Genomic DNA, 21,438 nt, shown 5'->3' on the forward strand with positions numbered 1-21,438 from the left:
ATCCATTACCTCGCGAACAGCAATGGCCTTGGAGCAAGGTGGAAAGATCGGGTCCTTTGTGATTATTCTAGGCTTCTTGTCCTTCATATTGGCTATTGTTGCAGAGAACAAAAAGGTTCCCTCTGCTATCTCTTGGAATTAGATTCTTTAATATTAAGGTTTAGCATCTCATTTCGCGTATTCATTTTACAGCCTGCATTTGGAACTCCAATTCAAGGAAAGGGCGTTGTGATATGCAAATTCCCAAGCGATCCGACAGTGCTTGTCGGGTCTTTGTCAGTCGTTGCTCTAGTTTTTACGATCATCGGAGGGCACGTCGCTGTGTTCTTTAACTACAAAGGTAAGGCTGTTTCAAACAATGTCCTGTTTGGCTACTCCACCTTATTCGTATTCTTTGTGATCGCTGAGTGAGTTCACTCCTCTTTCTTACTGTGTAGGCATCAATTCTGTATTCATAAACTTGTTATCGTCTTGTTTCAGGATTGTGTCAACTCTAGCATTTGCGTTCTTGATATGGACTGTCATTACTGAAGGCCTATACCGATCGCGCAACGTTCACTACGATCTCACGACTCAGTGTCCCACGGCAAAGACCGGCATGTTTGGTGGCGCAGCTTTTCTCGCCCTTGATGCGGCCATCTTGTGGCTTGTTTGCCTCACGCTGACCTTGAACGTAAGAGCTGATCACTTTGAGGACGAGGAGGTTAAGAAGGGAGAGTATGGGCAGGTTTATGCTACTGAATTGGTTAGCCAAGGGGCTTAACAATACTAATTACGTGCATTTATGTCTCTTATAACATTTGTAATTACTAATTAGTATTAGTATTGTGTACTTAGCTTGCTCATTTTAATGAATAATGATAAATTGTATAATATTATAAGGCTTTTTTATTTCAATTATTACATTCATGATTTTACGATGAATTTCTATATATATTCTATTTTAGTAAAATTTTATAGAAAATGGATATATATTTTTTCTATTGTTAATTTGAACTTAAAATTTATCTCTAGTTTCTCCATTTTTGTTCCAGCTCTATCAATTTGTCAATTCAAGCTTCTTTTATTTGATTGGCCTTCCTTGATGACCTTTTAGTATTAAGTTCAGAAATAGATCAATTTGCTCCCGTTGATACCTACATGAATATTTATTATAATAGATTTTATGATTTTTAACAGGTGCGAAAATAACTTGCTAAATGTTTAACATCCCCATAGACAGCTATGCTAGGACATATATGAAACCATTCTAAAGGGATTGTTAAGATTTTTTTTTGTTAGTGATGAATTTTAGTGTAAAAATAAGATTCATTTATTTTTAAATTAGATGCTTCCTAAATATATTTTTTCCTTAAAATATTAATATTTTTATGACTAATTTTTTTAAAAAATTTATTGATCATCATTTTTATCACATCAAATATTCTAAAAAATTAAAATAAAAGGTTATCACGAAAAGCTCCCTTATTTTCTTTATTCTGGGAAGACAATTACAATTTAGCCATAGTATTATTTAGGGTCACTTTATGTTGCCTTTGAAATTTTACTTTATGGTTCGTTAAACACCTTATCTAAGCCATAGTATTATTTTTTCCTTAAAATATTAATATTTTTATGACTAATTTTTTTAAAAAATTTAGGGGGCGTTTGATTTAGGGGAATAGGAGTGGGGAATGAGAATGAGAATCATTGATTGCCATTGTTAATGTTTGAATTATAGGAATAGGAATACAAATAAGGGAATGAATCCTTAAAATTGGGTAATGACTCATTCCCATGTACCTCCCATTCAATGAGTCATTACCCTATTTCCATAAATCAAAATATTTTCTTATTCCAAAAATACCCTTGACCTAAAACTAAAATTTTCTCCCTTAATATCAAATATCAATATATATATATATATTTTCTTTCATATCACTTCTCTCTCCTGGTTCTCTCTCATCATATTTTCTCTCTCATCATTTTATCATACACTTTCTCTCTCCTTAATATCTCCTATCACACTCTCTTTCCTCTTTTTTTTTTCTCATTGCACTTTCTCTCTCATCATACTTTCTCTCTCCTCAATATCTTCCATCACACTCTCTTCCTTTTTTTTTTCTCATCATACTTTCTCTCTCCTCAATTTCTCCCATCACATTCTCTTTTTTCTTTTTTTTCTCATCACACTTTCTCTCTCCTCAATCTCTCTGGTCACACTTCCTCCTTTTTTTTTTCCTCAACACACTTTCTCTTTCATCATACTTTCTCCCTCATCATATTTTCTTTCTCCTCAATCTCTCCCATCACACTCACTGTTCTTTTTTTTTCATCACACTTTCTCTTTCACCATACTTTCTCTCTCATCACACTCTCTCTCCTCTTTTTCCATTACATTTTATCTCTCTTCATCCTCTCTCATCATATTTTCTCTCAAATCATATTTTTTTTCTCATCTTTTCTCATCATGCTATCTCCTATCACACTCTCTTTTCTCATTTTCTCTCATCACACTTTCTCTCTCTTCATTCTTTCTCATCACACTTTCTCTCTCATCATTCTCTTTTATCATATTTTTCTCTCACATTTAATTTTTTCTCTTATTTTCCTTTAAGGGTAAAAAGGAAATTTTGATTTATTCCGATAGAAAATATGCAAGTAACCAAACATTACTTTTAAGAGTGATATCCATGCTCATACCCATTACCATTCCACAATACAATGATTCTCATTCCGATTCCTATTTCTAGGAAAGAACCAAATTACCTGAACCAAACATTGCTCCTAAGTGTATTCAATTTAATTGAATAAAAATTTTTAAAACTGCCTGAACCAAATTAATTAATTAAAAATAAATAAATTTCTGAATAAATTAAATTAAATTTTTAAATACAGTGGATTTAATTAATTTATTTAATATAACCGGACTTGTATTCACTATTACAACTATACTGCATAATAGCTGAAATAGAGAAAGTCTTTAATTTAATGATATTTATATTTTAATTTTTTATAATAAATAATTTCATCTTTTCATTAGAAATATACATCTTCACTTGAACAATGTTTTTTTTTTGTTTTTTTACAACTGTATGAAAATAGTTAGTTGGAGTTTTGAATTTCTATTGGAGTTGTGCTTTCTAAATTTATTTGATGGCCAAAATATAAAATAAACCATTTATCTAGGATTAATTGAATTATAAGTTCTAATATCAGATAAAAATTTAATAAAATATAATAAATAGTTTTTTTCCCAAAACTATGATGTGTGGTGAGTGGTGAAATAGATTTCTTAGATAATGAAAGGAGAGTGTGAATCTTCGATACATTATACGTGATGATTTTAAATTATTTATACTATCTAATTTTTTTATTTATTTTAATAGTCGATAAATTTTTTTTTATAGTATTAAATTTATAATCTCCAGAATTATTCAGATGATAAAAATTAGATACATAAATTATCAATAGCAGGACGCAGATGATAAAAAGGAGGACGTGGGATTATGTCTTCTTATCTTTAAGAAAAATTCATTCAAATAATTAGATATTTAAATTAATTAAAAAAAATACATTTAAGAGAATAAATAAGATAATTAAAATTTAAATTCAATCACGAATGTCTTAATAAAATATTTAGGAAAATAAATAAGTGGATCAATTTTATTTTATTTTATAAGTGAATTAAGAGAAAAGCGAAGTCGAAACATCTGAATTATATATAAAAAAAGACTGGAAATCCTTGTCGATTTTCTCTCCTCTATTTGTATTTGGATCGTCTATAAGAAGTGACTCGTAATGGAAAAGGAGGATAATTCAGTGGATCGTCTATAAGACCATGGCGGCTGCCGTAGGCGACGTTGAGGTGGTGGATTTCGAGCCTGATGAGGACGATCTCATGGACGAGGAGGTTGGCGCCGCTGACGCCGACCCTTCTCCTGCTCCTGCGGCTAAGCTTCGATCCACCATCGCGGGCGGTGGCTCCTCTGGATTAGTACCCAGGAAGACCAAAGGCCGGGGCTTCCGCGAGGAGGCAGGCCCTGGTCGCGGCAGCCACCTGTCTGCCAGGGGGTTCGATTCCCTCGACTCGGATGGAGGTCCCGGGCCTCAGCGATGTAAGCCGGCGAAACCCTACTCCTAACACGATGCTTCCTTTTTTTTTTATCATCGCGTCTTCGATTTTGTTGGGTTCTTGGTGAGGATGATACTCCAATTTTCATATTCGTCTTATGTTATCTATGTTATCATATCCTGACAATGTTCGTGGGTTTCTTATTCTCTTTAAGAAAAAACCAAATTTTAGAGAAACGAGATAAGCAGGAAAATGTGCAACTATGTAGGATGCTGTTGTTTATGATCCTCTACGAGATTCAGTCTGTTCCTTTTAGCTCCAAGTTATCGATCAGTGGGATTTTACTTATTGATATGATGTCCTGCATCTGATTTTCTATATAAACTTTTATGTAAACACTGTATCATTTGAATTGGTTGTCGTGGCTTTGCAATGCCTCATTCAAGTTCTCCAAGCAGAATTTAGGGCTGTTGTGACTGTCAACCTAAGAACATAATATAAGTCAAAAGCATGGATACCTGTAGTTGGTATAGTCTTGTTCCAACAATGGCAGTCCTACCTATCCATGTGAATCCTATCCTGTTTACTCTATTGCATTTGGTGATATAAACCAAAATTTTTGGTACCTTTTTCTCATCATGCTACGTGTATATATTAGTTATGGTGTCCGTTATATGCACAAAATATCAACTCGGATGTTTGACTTCTTATTTACGGTGCAGGTGGGAAGAATATTCACCTGGGCGACAAACTTTATCGCAGTGTGAAGGCTTTATGATTTGTGAAAAAAACGATGACAATTCCTTTCTTTACAACTATGATTTTTTTAAAAAAAATCCACTAAATAAGTTATTCATCTATCTTTTGTAGATTTGTATTTGTATTTCCTGACCTGTTTTAAGTGTAAAACTTCAAATCAAGTTAAACACTCAATGCTGGTTTTCTGTGTAGCATATTCTACAGGCTTTCTTTTTCTTTTTAATGTTGGGGAATTTAATGTTTGGCAAGCAACACTGATTTCAAATCTGTGCTGGTGACTTATTAACAATAGGTAACATAGTGGAGGTACATATGGTGTAAGTTGCTTCTGGAGCATGAACTACGAAACAAATCTTCATTGTGTTTAGAACTCTATTATTGCAGTATGAAACAAATCTTCATTGTAGGATATTTTTTTCTTTCATCGTGTTTAGGTTTCTATTCTTGTACATTTTGCAAGTTCTAGAAGGTTATTTTCCTGTCTGTTTTTTCTTTCTTTCTTTCTATTTTTTGTGATGAAGAAATCTTGCTCGATCATGCCATCTGCATCTGCATCTGCTTAAGAAGAGTGCAAATTTTCTGTTACAGCTATTGAGGGATGGATGTTGTTAGTATCTGGAGTTCATGAAGAAGCACAGGAAGATGATCTTCATAATGCCTTTCGTGAATTTGGCCAAGTTAAAAATTTGCATTTAAATCTTGACCGCCGCACTGGTTTCGTGAAGGTAAATACAATCATATCTATAAACTTGGTAAAACCATCATCTTTAAGCATTCCTTTTGTCCCCAGAAAAGTTTTTAGGTTGTTGTTTTGCAAAGATGTCTATGCTTTCAGACCACTAGTAAGAATATATTGCTGAATGATTGCCCATCTTGTTGCACAAATTATTGTGAATTATAGTATTCATGCAGACATAATATTTTACTAATTGGGGGAATTTTCTTGATATTATCATATTCATCTTAAAGAAGACTTGGTTAGCAAAGGACAATTTATTTCTATATAGATGAGGATATAATAGGGTATCGAATCTAATGGCGTAAGAGGATGACCATATAGTTGATCTGGCTTAGTGGGATATAGGCTTAGTTGTTGTTGTTATATTATAATATTCATCTTAAATCTGTTGATTTATTAAGATGTATTTGGGCTGAAGGGATAGGCAATATATGTCTTGATTAGGATTTTGCTTAGTAGTCTCATTCTACCTTGTTATAGATATTTTAGAGAACAATTTGAAAGGCTAACAGATGAAGGCATTCAAACCAATCAGTTGGAGTGAAACCTGAATGGCATAGCTTATGTTGCATTTACTGATTATACTTCTATTTTTTTATATTCAAATATATTTTTTGAAACCTTTCTAGTTTAATAAGGTTCCCTTGTGCTAGTTTCATTCTCAAATAGAATGTGTGATTTCCATAGATAAATAATAAAAAAATTACAGCTGACAAGAGGATGAGTACCTTTTAAATTCTTTGATGTAATCACATACCACTGATGCAATCATCCATTATCTATTCTCTCTATGTTCTTCCTGTAAATCTAAGTTTTCATCGTCATAAGAGCAATTCATTGTTAAAGAACTATTATCATGGATATCTCCTGCACATTCTTGTTACGGTTAAGTCGATTTCACATTCCTTTGACCATCTCTATCTATCACAATGAATTTTTTTGTTGATTGCACAAGAAAAATATTTGAATGAATACACTAAACAAACAACAATAGAAGTTAGTCCATAACAACAAGCATAATCATGGGTGACTAGGAAATTGGAATGTCAATATAGTTAACTATGGAAATACATCTCAATAAAGGGGCAAGTTACATCTAAAAATAATCAAATCAACAAAGTTAGATGTGTATAGATAAGAGTAAATAGAGAAATTGAACCAAAAAAATGTTAATCATTGATTTTTGGTTAGTTATACTTGATAATTACCACTGGAAGGGGAAGTTGTCTAAGAGAAGAAGTCTTTCTTTCCGCAAAAGCATATCTCAGGTATAGACAGCAGGAAATTTTGGTTTAGTAGGAAGTTTTGGGAGACATGGGATAAGATAGTATCAAAGTTGAAAATCGTAGCCAAGAGTGTACTCGGTGAGTCAAAGGGACATGCACCATCAAGGAATCTTGGTGGTGGAATAAGAAAGTACAGGAGAAAGTGAAGAAGAAACAAACAACCTATAAGTAATTATATATTTGTAAGACTTAGGAAAACTTAAAAAATATACAATAGCAAAAAAAAAGAGGCTAAGAAAGTAGTAAATGAAGCATAGAATTAAACTTTTGAACGGTTATATCGAAAATTAGATACAAAAGAAGGGGAAAGAAACATTCATAGAATTGCTAAAGTGAGAGAAAAAAAATAAAAAATCTTATCCAAGCAAGATGAATTAAAGATGAATGCAATAGGATACTAGTAAATGATAGAGAAATAAAAAAGCACAAATGAGTATAGAAATTTAAATTTTTATTATAGAGTTTACACTTCAAAAGTAGAACAAACTTTAAATGAGATGCAAAATGGAAAAGTCGTACCAAATGATATTCTGATAGAGGTATGGAAATGGCTAGGAAACAAGGTATTGAATGACTTATAAAATTATTTAACATAATATTAAAAATGAAAAAAGTTCCGTTATATAAGAACAAGGGATATGTATAAAATTGTGTAAACTATAGGGGTATTGAACTAATGAGTCATACCATAAAACTTTGAGAAAGAGTAATAATAAAAAAAAAGATTAAGGAAGGAGACTACGATAACCGAAAATCAATTTGGGTTCATTACCAGAAGGTCAACAATAGAGGTTATACATCTTCTCAGACAACTAATTGAAAAGTATTGGAGCAAAAGCAAGATCTAATTCATTGACTTAGAAAAAGTTTATGATAGAGTACTAAGAAAAATTATATGAAGAATTTTATAAATGAGAGGTGTTAACGTAGCATATATTGAGCTAATTAAGTATGTATGAGGATGTAAGATTAGAGTAAAGACTTCAGATGGATTAACTAAAGCATTTTCAATAAAGATATAATTACATTAAGGATCGACTTTAAGTCTTTATCTTTTTACACTAATCATGGACGAACTCATTGGACACATTCAAAACACAGTACCGTGGTGCATGTTGTGTGTAGATGTTATTGTTTTGGTAGATGAGACATGTGAAAGAGTAAATGCTAAACTAGAATTTTGGTGGAAAACACGGTAAAAGGTTTTAGGCTTAGTAGAGTAAAGATAGAATATATGGAATTTAAGTTTAACAATATTAGACGTAATGAGACAATTGTTAAGATAGAAGATGACGAGTTGTCTGAATTGAAAGCTTTAAGTATTTAGGATCATTTTTACAAAACATGGAGAAATTGAGAGAGATGTCTTACATAGAATACAAATAGGATGATTGAAATGGAGGAGAGCATCGGATGTTTTATGTGATCGTAAAATACCTCTAAAACTTAAAGGGAAGTTCTACATAGAATACAAATAGGATGATTGAAATGGAGGAGAGCATCGGATGTTTTATGTGATCGTAAAATACCTCTAAAACTTAAAGGGAAGTTCTACAAAAAGGTGGTTAGATTTGCTATATTATATGTTACTGAATATTGAGTTATGACTCGAGCACATGAGCAGAAGATGAGAGTTGCAGAGATGAGGATGTAAGTGGATGTATGGACATACAAGGATGAACAAAATAAAAAATGAGAGCATTAGTGATAAAGTCGGTATTGCATCTATTGAGAGAAAACTCCGAGAGACACGTTTAAGATGATACGGACATGTATTTACTTGTCAGTAAATATTCCGGTGAGGCGATGTGAAACTACGACAAATACACATATCAAATGAGGAAAAGAAAGACAAAAAAAAACTTAATTGGCAATAATAAAATAAAATTTATTTAAGTATGGATGATGATGATATAGTAAAGCTCAATGGCGTAGAATGATCCAGGTAGCCTATCCCACCTAGTGGAATTGTTGTTCTTGTTCTTGTTTTGGGAAGAAGAGCCGAGAGATTGCTTCTTTCATCTGAAGCAAATGGGATTGTTGTCCATAGGAGAAAGTGAACATAGAGGCTCTAGTAAGAAGACGCTGGGGATGAGATTCTGGGCAGCGCTCTCGCGGCAAGCATCTGTACCTGGGTTCGCAGTGGCTCTTTGATATAAAGCTATTGGGGATGGCTCGAGAGAAGCTCTTGTGGGCGGCTGAGGAATACTTGCAAACAATACTCGAGGATGTGACAGTATGGATGTCGTTGGGTGATGGGAAATGGGAATGGATAGTGAAATCATGTTTGCAATTAAATCTTTGAATATATTATTATTAAAAACATTGGTAATGAAGACCAATTGATATATAGTTGAAGTTATTCATCACATATGGAAATGAAGAAATCAATTGAGTAAAAATTATCATTTACTTTATAGTTTGAATTTTTAAAATATGCTATATATTTTTCTTTCACAAATTTAAATACGAAAAACTTCCCAATAATATTTTCTTTTTGTGTTTAAAATGGGCAAGAAACTGAACCAAATTCACCACTCTAAATCAAACCAAATGGAATTAATAAAAAACCTAACCGGAACAAAAATTAAATTTGGTTGGTTTTGGTTTTTCAAGCTGAACCAAATAATGGAGAGCCCTATTATTTGCTAGAAATATATTTATAGTACAAAGTAGCTGTTTTATATACTTCTTGAGAATGACTCTGTAGGTAAGCATACAAAATTAATTGGGTTCTTGATATTAGATTTATTAAAACTTTTGTGGCAACACTTCAACATGGTTAGACTAAGTTACTATCTTATTTATTATCCGTCTTTTTTTTTCTCCTTTTGCATTACAATTTGTGTACTTCTTGCTTGTGTAGGGTTACGCTCTAATTGAATACGAGAACTTTGAGGAAGCACAAACTGCAATTGCAACACTTAATGGAACTGAGCTCCTTACTCAAAGAATTTTTGTTGATTGGGCCTTCAGCAAAGGTCCAGTCAAGCGTAGAAACGTGAGGAGAAGGTATTTCCTAAGAAGATATGATTTTATTTTTATTTTTTGTTTTTGCTACCTCATTTTCAGGCATCTAACTTTTATTGATCTTCCAAAACTTGCCCTATAAATAAAATGTTCATTTCTGTAATGTGGTTTACTGATTCCATCTATCGTGCAACTGATCTCTTTGAAACTTGATCTTGCCTTTTTCATCTATTTTATTGTGCTACTCACTACAGATCGCCTGGAGCTCACCGTTCTAGGAGTCCCCCGAGGCGTAGATACTAAAGCTGCGTTGCTCGACTTGTGTGATTTTGGATTCAATCTTCTTCCCATTGTATCTCCATTCCATTAAAACTCAATGGGAAAGCACATGACTGTAGAGGAACTAAGAGAAGCCTGAAGAGTTGTTTTTGTTCTTCATATTTAATGCTCACCTTGCCTGCTTTACTGAGAGTGATGCTAATGGCACCTCGGTTGATCTACTTGGTGGTTGCTTGGCTAAATTTGAACTGTTTTATTTTGATCCCCGTTGTATTACCCAATGGCATTGGCTTTTGGAGAATTTTTTGTTTCGACTTATTTTTCAGGTTAGTTTCAGTCGATTGGCCTATATCTTATCGCATTCCAATTCGAAATAAAATATCTTCAACTGTGATTTGCTGTTGTTGAACATGAAATACAAAGTGTTGGCTCATCGAATCAGTTTATTTTTGTGAATATTTATACAATTGTTATCAGATTTAACGAGATTATAATGGACTTTAGATCTGCTGTCAGATCAATGAAAGTAGCTTCTTATGATGCTGTTAATGAGAGTTTGTTATCAAGCTCCAACTAATTAGATTAAATACTTATCTAATATATTGAATCCATTTTTTCTTTAATTTTCAACGTATATAAAGAATTTAAACTGTAAAAAAAATTACAAATTATTATACTCGTATGCATTTAAATAAAAATTAAATTTATAATAAAATTTTATATAATTTAATAAATAAAAATTTATTTATAAACCGTTCATGAAAACTTTCTTTGTAAAGGAACCAGATGCATAAGGATTTAAATTTGTTTACCAAAACATAAAGGACAGCTCCAGTAGATCTTGAGGATAAAAGAGTATTTTTGCAATTCAAAACTTAAAATCACAAAACAATTTTACCATTGCACTAAAAGCTTCCATTGATATACAAAGAAAATATCGTAACTAATAAGAAAATGACCTTGAGTTTAACCATTGAGAAAATGATTTTTTTAAGAAAACGATGAAAAAAGATTAAGAAAACGATGAAAAAAGAAGGTACAATGCCACTCGGGCAATTCATCAATTTCAGATATAGTTGAGACTCAAAACACAAAATATACTACTAGTCGTTACTTCAAAACATTCTGATTAAAGGAAAGAATAAAAACATTTGCCTTTCAGTGGTCGATTTAACATAGTGGTAACGTTCGGTTCCCATTTGGAATCATCCAGGATGGGGATACAAGAGCATGAAATGTCTGAAATAGTATCTCGAAATATCACTTCTCTACTTAGCTTGATTTTCGGTTGCAGCAGCTTCGAATGTCTCCCCAGGCACTAGCTCAGGGACGTCATCGTCGTTTTCATCCTGCTTTCGATTGGCAGCAGGTGCCTGCTTTTGCAAGTGCTCTGCAAGCCTCTTCAGGTGTTCTAGGTTGTCAGGGCCTGGATATCAGAAACAAAATATTAGTGCACACTTCAAAGGACAAGATACAAACCCTAGGAGCATCGTTAAAAAACCAAACTAAAAATGGAATTGAACCGATAGATCAATTGGTGGAATTGCAAATCCAGAAGGAACCAACCTGGACAGACTATTTGGTCAAACCAACCTACATTAGCTAGTTCAGGTCCATATTTCTTCCTACTATCCTAAAATTTTTAGTTATGAAAACCCATAATTATACAGAAACCAATATTTAAAAAAAACTATTTACCAGGGCCAAAGAAATAATTATGATAAAAATTTAATCTAACACCTGACCTAGTATAAATTTTAAAGGACACTAAGAAGGTCATTGCTTAATTGTTGGTCAATAACTTGCGTTAGCATGTTGAATGGCTAGACTTGCTGATGTAGGAATGGAACACTGGAAGACAAGCAGATGAAACAACCAAAAGAGTGTAGGTGTGAAACGCTTGGTGCGTCTCCATCGAGCATTGTCAGTTAGGGAGCTAGCTTAGGTAGGCTGGAATCAAGAATTGGTGATTGAGCACATAGGAGGGGCTAGCCAACATTATCATTGGTGTCCAGCCAACATTGTATCGCTGGTACAAGGCTGTCGACTTCTGAGACATGCAGACGAGGTCAAGCATGGAAGTGTGTATGGCTGCATGGTGTCATTTTAGTTGTCAGCTAGGGTTTGAGGGAAATCTAGGCCTTTTGCATAATAATTGGTAGATTAGGTTAAAACGCAAAAAGCCCATTTATCCATCCCAAGTTTCATTATTTAGAATGGTATTTTTGACAAGTTGAAATCCCTGACAAACCCATTTCCTTTTTTATTGAATCAGTCAATCGAGTAGATTGGGTTTTCATGATTTTTAAACACTTCTGATCCAATAAAACAACTGAATCAGTGAGGAAACTAGGTCCTTTTTTGGTTGTACATGCCACTCCGGTTAGTTTGTAATGACTATACCTAGGAGGACTCAAAGTAACAACTTAGTAATCCTCATAACTTTTTTCACCACTCCCATGTAAACAAGGTGCATCATTTACAGTAACTGTCACCATTCCCATATAAGCAAAAGCAAACAAAGAATTTATCAGTAAATAGAGAAGCAAAATATGATACCATAACATTTAACAATTCACAACAAAAGAGGGAACATAGACAACCTGAAGCTAGGAGTATAGAATAAAACCACAACCAGTTCCAAACCAATTCAAAAAAGTCATGGGATACACACCACTACAAATCAGTTAAACAAATTTTGCAGACTAGAAAAATGGCGGTAGCAAACAATTGCGAAATTAGAACATGTTGAACAACCAAAAAGGAGTACAGAGAGAAGAGTTAAAAGTACCAAGCTGGTTAATGATTCCAGGTAGCAGATCTTGAAGTTCTGTTCAAAGAAAACTTTGAATGAGTGGTCTACTTAAGAATGATAAATTTGAGAGAAAAAACACAAACTATAATTAATATAAATCAGGCTTTCTATTGACATTCATCGCTCCTATGTTTGATATTAATCAGATCACTTACTCTTTGACTGAGGAGATCCACTGACAACCCATGTATTTGCAGCAATTGAAGCTTGTACTGAGTAGAAGAAGGGAAATCAGCATGTAAATCAGTAACTGATTACTGTTGCTTTTCTTTTTTATTCTTGTGATGTAATTACCTTTAGGATTAATAAATTGAATAACATGATCATCCTTAAAAATGTTGACTTCTTCTATAGCAGGGATAGAATTTACGCCTATTCTTTTCAAAGTGCTTTGAAGCCTCTTATCATCTGTTGTTGTCGCCTTGTGAACTGCCTTCTTCTTTCTGATAAAAGATGTAAGGAATAATAAGGATAAAAAAAATATGTTCAAACAGCCTCCATAAGCTGTTAACACAAACTGCTGATAGGCAAAACCCTAGTATTAGATTATGATCATATACACCAATGATAGGCAAATAGACAGTGAACATTTGTTCCCAATAGGCAATAAAATAAGTATTTACCTCCGTACACTTCCTTTTCCACCGGTGCGGACGGCACCGGCCATCCTCCTAAGCTTCTCTACATCCATCTGCACAGAAAGGAAACATTTTCTTACTTCATATTTACGTAGTGCTTTGTCAAGTATGCATATTCTCTGTGAGCAAATGCTTTAAATTGTTACATCTGGTTGATATGCTTATTGGTAAAAAAACTAAAATTTTCAGAACAAAAGCTTAGTGGCAAGAACGGTGAAACAAATCCCGACCACATACTCCTGTTTGATCAAATTTCAAAAAAAAAACATAGAAAAACAATCATTCCTATTGAGCATCTTAACATTGACGAGTATATTAAACTCTTCACTGCAAATATTAAAGGTCTTAGGTAAGAAAACAATAGCATCAGGGAAATAGAGAAGACTTGGACCTCTCAGACTGAAGATTATGTTTTACAAACCTTAGCAACCAATATTTTGGCCACAAACAAGTAAATCCATTTACAACGCCACAGATGATCAAAAGACGAACTATACATAACCAGAGCAATAAGCTTTGTTAGCTCAACAAATCCCCCAATCACCGAATTAGAAAGGCACAAGATTTAATCATTATCCCTACGTAGATTAATAATCCTCTCAAAAACAATTACTGCCTAAGACCATTAGTTAAAAAAAAGCAGTGGAAGATGATAAAATAACTCTCTATTGTGCATGGGTTGAGCACGTGAGCGAGTTAATCACAGGTGACACTTGTTTGCATGGAAACCACAGAAAAAGGAAAGCAAATAGTTTGGAATAAGAACATTTCAAATCCATGAAATGGTCATCAACAAAGCCCAATATTAAAATTATACAAATGTAGAGCCTATGACCAAAGACGTGGCGTGACGGATAACATACGAAGACAAAAATGAGCATAGATCTCCCCAAAAAACAATTTTTTTAGGCAAGAACCACATAAGAAGGAATCCAAATCCCCATTCCCCAGAAAGTTAGTTTTCTCTACAACTTTGAGAGAGTCGATCAAAACCAGAAACCTCAATAAGTCAGAAAATCTTAAACGAGTGTAGACAGGCATAAAAAAAAAAATCAGTGGCTCTAACAATGGAAAGATGAAGAATTGTTGCCTTTGCCGATTTAGACTGCGATTGAGTGAAGTGGAGGCCGCCGACGCCGCAACTTGGAATCGAAGAGAAGAGATAGGGCGGAGAAGCGCATATAAATGCCTCGTAACACCCTAATTACTAAATTAGCCCCGAGAGTAAGTCGAAATGACGAAATTGGCAACGCAATTATCGGGTTTAAATATACCCGAAACCCGATAGGGAAAACCGATCCGTGTCTGCTGCGTTCATAAAGATTGAGTTAATCTGGATTAAAATATTAATGAGCAAAAATCATTTAATTTATTGATGACTACCTTCGAAATAAAATTAAAAAAAAAAAAGAAAAAAGAAAACACGAATGATTATTATATAGGTGTGGCAGAAGTTAAGATTTAATATAATGATTATAGATCAATTTGTTGCAAATCGAGATTATAGGACAATCAATCTCTTTTAATAGCACGTTTCTTTTATCTATTGCTCCATCTAATCGTTATTTCTCATTGCCAAAATTTGAATCTAGACTTTAGACATTTTTATTTATAAAATGTCTAAAACCAAATTTTACTTTGCATGTGATCATGAAAAATGAATGGGATTTGGAAGTGGTTCGAGTCTCGAAATCAATTTTTATAAAGCATGATATAATAGATTTTTTTAGATCCATATTGGTAGAAACTTGGTGCACTGTATTATCTTTTGTTTATATGATCCTATAAGATAATATTAATTTATTTGTGTATACATCTTAAGTGATGTTTGGTTAAATGATGAGAATGATTATGGGTATGAATTTGATAATAAGGTGAAATGGAAATGGAAATGTAAATATAAATGATTTGGTTGATTCCTATAAATCTATAAATCATTTTCAAATTATCATTCTCAAATCATAATCTAAACACTATCTTTTATTATTATTTCATTCCCTCGTTATTAAATTCATCAATTAAACACCCCTATATGGATTAGTATTGTATATGCATTTTAAAATATTTTTAATATATATAATCTAAAGGTGTTATTAAATTATATTAAAGATATTATAAAATATTGTAAGTACTATCAAGGTAAAACATAGAAGCAGAGCTGGCTAGTGGTCAAGGAGGGGTCGGTACAGGTCCATTTCCATGTGGATCTTATTTTTTTCTAATACTCATTATTAGTAAGATGAAATATAATATTTTTATTATTATGAATTTTAATTTATATGTTTTGTTAATGAATTATTTATATAGTATTAGTTTGATTTTATTTTATCTAAATTTAAAAGACTTTTTTTTTTTACACCGGATCCTTTAATGTCTAAGATCCGACCTTGCATAGAAGATATGCATTTAAATTTAATTAAATTTTAGTTCCTATTAAATTGTTTTTCCCACCCTATTAAATTTTTGGTTTGTCACTTTCAAATGTAAAATGATCCTCGGACTTAGAACACGAACAACATGATTATCTTTTTACAAAAACTATCGCATATAAAACTCTAAAATCATTTGTGTTTGAAACATATGATAAAATCGGTATTAGAATGATGATCCAAATCAGATGTCGGTAAAATAGTAATCTTGTTTAAACGAAAGGGAGACCTGAAACAAATCAAGATTGACTAAATAAATGAACGGAGGCTCGAAGTAGGTTAAGAGTGATCGGATATATACAAGGAGGTTTAAAATAGGTCAAGAGTGATCGGATACTTGAAGAGAAGTTCAAAGCAGGTCAAAAGTGATCAAATATTTACGGAGAGGTCCAGAATAGGTCAACGATGTCTAGATGTTTACAATGAGACCCGTAGCGGGTCAAGAGTGATCAAATGCTTCCAGAGAGATCCGGACTATGAAAATAATGATGGTTCTTCATTTACGAGGATGATTATTGGAAATATAATTAAATTCCCATATTAAAAATACATAGAAAAGATTATACGTTTAAAAGATGAAAGACATCTCCATTAATACGAGGCATTTTGGGTAGAGTTCAAAAATAAATCCACAAGGACTTAGATCCAAAGTGGACAATATTATATCATTATACAGATATGTGAATTCTTTTGGTCCTAACCATTAGCATTAAAGCCAAGTTGCAAAAGGAACTCCACATATCGATACAAAGCTTGTCTGGTATCGCATGCTACAATATCACATGGATTTGTACAATGATATGATATTGTCCACTTTGAACCTAAGTTATGAATATAAATTTGTCACTTCATGTAGGTATGAATTTGTCTAAATCCATGGATTGTATCCATTACAGGTAGAATGAGTTGGCAGGAGTAAAAATATTAAGGCACAAGATATGCATGAATCTAAAATGGTTCATCATGTAGAAATTTATAGCAAAGGTATATCATACCTAATATTAGGGCACAAGGTATATTAGGTCCATGCATGAGTTAACAAGAGTAGCATCAATTTTATTAATTATATATATTTATGAATTACATTAAATAGCTAAATAATATATTTATTTATGATAGATTATGGTTACAAAGAACATTATAGTTAAACTTAATATGGGAGAGAAACTATATAGGGATAATTATAAAATATGACATCTCAAAATATAATATGTTCTTGAGAACTAAGAAATTTTAGAAGTTATAAATTAGTTTATGGAATAACTTACTGATGGTTCAACAACACAGTATAAACGTGATCTTAATGTTTATAAGTCATGGAAGAAAAATGACTCTATAATTCTAAGGATATATTGATTAGTTCAACGGTAGATAACCTGGTCTATGAGTATGAGCCATATCCATCGGCTTATGATGCTTGGGTTGCCTTGAAAGAAAACTATAGTGGAATAAGCTTGAGTAAGCTTCGTCAGTTGACAATTAAGTTTAACGACTATAAAAAAAAATGTCTGCATGCATTCATGACCTAACATTTGAAGCAAATGATTAATATGATTCTGGAGCTAAAGGCTGTTAGTCATTAGCAAGTTATGAACAATAAGTTCAGACAGTTATCTATTCTCTTCCTAATTCTTGGAGACGATAAAACAGAATCTGACTCACAGTTAAAGTATCAAGTTTTTCACTGATATCTTCCGTCATGTTGAACTAAAAGGGGAGAGAGTAGAATCCGCAAAGATTTTTAGATAAACTTTTATAGCTGATGGTTCTATTAATGCATCCGAATTCAAGAATAAGAGGAAATGGTTCCAAAAGAAAAAGGGAAAGGAAAAAAGAAACTATCAAAACTGTTGCTGTTGGGCCCAAATAAAAAGAAGTCCATGGGGAAGAAACATGGACAAAAGCCTAAAAGCAAATTAACTTGCTATAACTGTGGCAAGAATAGCTACTTTGCTTGAGAATGTACTAAGCCGAAAAAGGTAAATCCATATTTATCTTCTATTCATGAGTGATCCGATGGTAAGGGTGGGGCCTGCCTTGTAGGTGGTCATTGCCACGTGGAGGGAATCAAAGTGGTCAACGTCCTGGGCACTCGTCCGATCGGGCAAACCACCTTCTCAGTCGGCATGAAGAGTAGCTGATCCGATACTCTGACAACTCGGCCAAATACCGAGCTTCTGACGCTCAAAAAGCTCAATGGAAGGACGATGGCCGAGCGACCGTCTCGCTCGGTTAAACGGTGGGCGTAGCCCTAACTAAGCAGGTAGGGCTCCCTCGCTCGACAAGACGGAGCCGGACAGTAGACCATTAGCTGAGCGGACGCTCGACCCGACCACGATATCACCCGGACAACGGACTGGCCGAGCGACTCTCCCGCTCGGCCCAGTAACGGACAAAAGGAGCAGTTGAGAATATCTTCCTAGGGACCAGTGTCGCCGACAGACGGCATGGTCAAACATAGAATCGTACGATGAAATCTTCCACTATCACAGTAGAGATATGCTCGGGCTGTAAAGTATGGCGTCAGACACGCTTTTCTGACACATCTTTTCCAGATATACTTTGAGAAGCATGCATGCCTTGGGAAGCATGCACGCGCATCTCGGGAGCCCTATATAAGGACCCCCAGACTTCGACGGAGGTATGTTCACTACCATTGTAGCTACAGTTACGTTGCTGCTCTTTTCTCCTCTTCATTCACTTGCCGCCGATGACTAACTTGAGCGTTTGAGGGTCATCGCCGGGGAACCCCTCCTCGGCTCGGCACTAACGACTTGTAGTTGCAGGCTTAGTTCGTCGAAGGCCTACGTCATCTTCAGTCTACATCTAGTCAATGTGAGCGTCATCTCCCCAACGTCCGTCGACTCGACTCTCGGACAGGATCAATGAGGATTTTTTTGCTAGTACAGTATTGTTAGTTAATTTTATCCTTTGTAGATTTTAGATTCATGAGCAACAAACCATGTAGCTCGTGATCAAGTTACATTCGTGGACTACCATTGAGTACCAATTGACAACAAGTGGATATATATATGGGAAACAATGTAAAGATTGAAGTCAAAAGAGTTGGTACATTCAAACTCAACCTATGTGGTGGGCATACCTTGTTTCTATATAATGTCATTTATGCTCCTAAGATTTGACGGAATTTGATTTTTGTTACAAGTCTTCTTAATTTAGGTTATTGTATAAACTTTTATAGTCGATGTACTGAACTTTATATTAATTCTGTGTTAATAGGGTATGATTATGTAATGAATGATTTTTTGGTTCTTGATATAGAACCTGATATTAATTATGGTATTAATAGTTATTATCCAAATATTGCTCTTATTAGTGATGCTGATATTGATGATCAAGTTTGGTATGCTAGATTAGAAAATATTAGACAAGAATGAATGAATTGATTAGCTAAATAGGGTCTACTATGTGCTCATACTAAGATTATCATATTGCATATGAGTATTATCTTACTGGAAAAATAACTAGAAAAACATTTGGTAAACCTATTAAAGCTTAATATCCATTGTAATTATTTCATTCGGATATTTGTGGTCTGATGAATGTGAGAGCTTGACATAGAGGTTTCTATTTCATTATATTTATTAATGACTTCACACGTTTTAGTAATGTATATTTGATTTCTCATAAATTTGAAGCATTAGATTGTTTCAAACGTTATTTAAATGAAGTTGAGAATCAATTGGATCATAAGGTTAAAATCTTACACACTGACTATGAGGGTGAATATTTGTCTGATCAATTTAAGATAATATGTAATGAATGATAAAGGGATTATTAGATAATTAACAATTCCAGGAACTCCACAACAAAATGGGGTTACTTAAAAAAGAAATCAAACTCTTTTAGATATAGTTAAGTCTATGATGACTCAAGCTAATTTGCTAATTTTCTATTAGGAAGATGCATTATTAGCAGCAATCTGTATCCTTAATCGAGTGCCTTCTAAAAATGTTCAATTTACTTCATATAAATGTTGGACAGTTAGAAAACTATATTTAAGTAATCTGAGACCTTGGGGTTAGCTGCTTATGTTAATGATAAGACTCATAAATATGAAAAATTATGGTCTAGAGGTAAAATATGTATCTTTATAAGATATTTTGATACTTCCAAGGCTTATGTTTTCATTGGTGAGCAATAAGATGAAATCATCTATGAAATAGAATCTAGAAATGCTATTTTTCTCGAATTAAGTTCCCAACGAGAGGTAACATTGATAAAACTATTACTCTATTTGTAATAAAGGAGGAGGATGATACTTTATCAACAAATAAGGTATCACAAGAGATACCTAAATTTAGTCAACTCAGTGGAAGTGATTTATCGATTAATGAGATGATTTTTCAACAATTTGACATATGATGAAATATTCATAAGATTATTTCTCAGAGAATGTTTGATATTGAGAACGAGACATTAATATGATTCTCCTAGTTGATGAGGAACCTCGAACAGTTGAGAAAGCCTTGAGATGCTCAATTAAAAAAAAATGGGAAGTTATAATGGATGAAGAAATGAAGTCTATGAAAAGAATCAAGTTTAGAATTAGTCGATCTTCCTCCAGGTCGAAAGGCTCTTAAAAATAAGTAGATTTACAAAATTAAGAGGAAAATAGATGGATCGATTAATCAATACAAAACTTGTTTAGTAGCAATAGGATATATCCAACTAGAGAATTGATTTTGAAAAGACATTTCTCTTATTATGATATTTGTATCAATACGTGTCATCTTAGTTATAGTAGCACATTTTAACTTGAAATTATATCAAATGGATATAAAAATAATTTTCCTTAATGTTAATATTGATGAAAAAATCTATATGACACAACCAGAAGATTATATTACTGAAGGTCAAGAGAATAAAATATGTAAATTTCAATATATATATATATATATAGATTAAAGCAAACGTCAAGATAATAGAATATAAGATTTAATGAAGTTATTTTGTGTTATAGTTTCGAAATGATCAATGAGGATCATTGTGTTTATCTAAGAAAAGAAAAAAGGAAAGTTTGTCATCTTATCTTTATATGTTGATGATATGCTAATAACTAGAAGTGACATAAAGTTTGTGATAAAAGTCAAATCGTGACTTTCATCACAATTTGATATAACAGGTATGAGGGAAGTTAAGTGTATCTTAGGAGTAAAAATCATAAGAGATTGATCAAAAAATTTTTAAGTTTATTTCAAGAAGCTTATATCACTAAGATGCAACATTTCAATATGTCAGATTACAACATTGAACAAATGTCTATAGTGAAAGGTACTATTATGAGCAAAATTATATATTCTAAGATTTTTGAGGAAATAGCCGATATAGAGAAAAAAATTATATACCAATGACATTGGTAGTTTAATGTACACTATGTTATGTATATGTCTTGATATCAGTTATGTTGTTAGTTTAGTTAACCGTTTCCAGACAAACCCTGGATCG

General features: G+C 33.1%; 2 protein-coding genes across 5 annotated transcripts; one reads left to right on the plus strand and one right to left on the minus strand.

Moving 5' to 3' along the window:
- The first annotated feature begins 3,732 nt into the window (after positions 1 to 3,732).
- Positions 3,733 to 10,461, plus strand: LOC121975982 (RNA-binding protein Y14A-like). The gene is made up of 4 exons (XM_042527934.1): positions 3,733 to 4,097; positions 5,402 to 5,538; positions 9,705 to 9,850; positions 10,063 to 10,461. Exons 1-4 carry the CDS (start codon positions 3,821 to 3,823, stop codon positions 10,109 to 10,111), a joined length of 609 nt encoding a protein of 202 aa, XP_042383868.1. The 5' UTR covers positions 3,733 to 3,820; the 3' UTR covers positions 10,112 to 10,461.
- Positions 10,462 to 11,163: 702 nt separating this feature from the next.
- LOC121975983 (nascent polypeptide-associated complex subunit beta-like) lies at positions 11,164 to 14,742 on the minus strand. 4 transcript variants are annotated; one of them, XM_042527936.1, is made up of 6 exons: positions 14,631 to 14,742; positions 13,526 to 13,593; positions 13,197 to 13,345; positions 13,058 to 13,114; positions 12,879 to 12,917; positions 11,164 to 11,513 (listed from the first exon to the last, which is right to left on the minus strand). In XM_042527936.1, exons 2-6 carry the CDS (start codon positions 13,591 to 13,593, stop codon positions 11,356 to 11,358), a joined length of 471 nt encoding a protein of 156 aa, XP_042383870.1. In that variant the 5' UTR covers positions 14,631 to 14,742; the 3' UTR covers positions 11,164 to 11,355. The 4 variants fall into 4 exon arrangements, with proteins under 4 accessions (XP_042383870.1, XP_042383871.1, XP_042383872.1 ...); XM_042527937.1 differs by having other exon boundaries at positions 14,637 to 14,724; XM_042527938.1 differs by having other exon boundaries at positions 14,607 to 14,697.
- Positions 14,743 to 21,438: the final 6,696 nt, after the last annotated feature.

The sequence above is a fragment of the Zingiber officinale genome, chromosome 4B, assembly GCF_018446385.1.
Source record: "Zingiber officinale cultivar Zhangliang chromosome 4B, Zo_v1.1, whole genome shotgun sequence".
Classification (NCBI taxonomy): Eukaryota; Viridiplantae; Streptophyta; class Magnoliopsida; order Zingiberales; family Zingiberaceae; genus Zingiber; species Zingiber officinale.

Excerpts from the sequence above, each read along its gene's own strand:
- LOC121975982 (XM_042527934.1), top strand. The coding sequence starts at position 3,821 with ATGGCGGCTGCCGTAGGCGACGTTGAGGTGGTGGATTTCGAGCCTGAT. Across the intron at positions 5,539-9,704 it reads GCCGCACTGGTTTCGTGAAG|GGTTACGCTCTAATTGAATA; the intron begins GTAAATACAATC and ends TTGCTTGTGTAG. Across the intron at positions 9,851-10,062 it reads CGTAGAAACGTGAGGAGAAG|ATCGCCTGGAGCTCACCGTT; the intron begins GTATTTCCTAAG and ends TACTCACTACAG.
- LOC121975983 (XM_042527935.1), bottom strand. The coding sequence starts at position 14,039 with ATGTATAGTTCGTCTTTTGATCATCTGTGGCGTTGTAAATGGATTTAC. Across the intron at positions 13,346-13,525 it reads GGAAAAGGAAGTGTACGGAG|AAAGAAGAAGGCAGTTCACA; the intron begins GTAAATACTTAT and ends ATCTTTTATCAG. Across the intron at positions 11,514-12,878 it reads TGGAATCATTAACCAGCTTG|GCCCTGACAACCTAGAACAC; the intron begins GTACTTTTAACT and ends TCTGATATCCAG.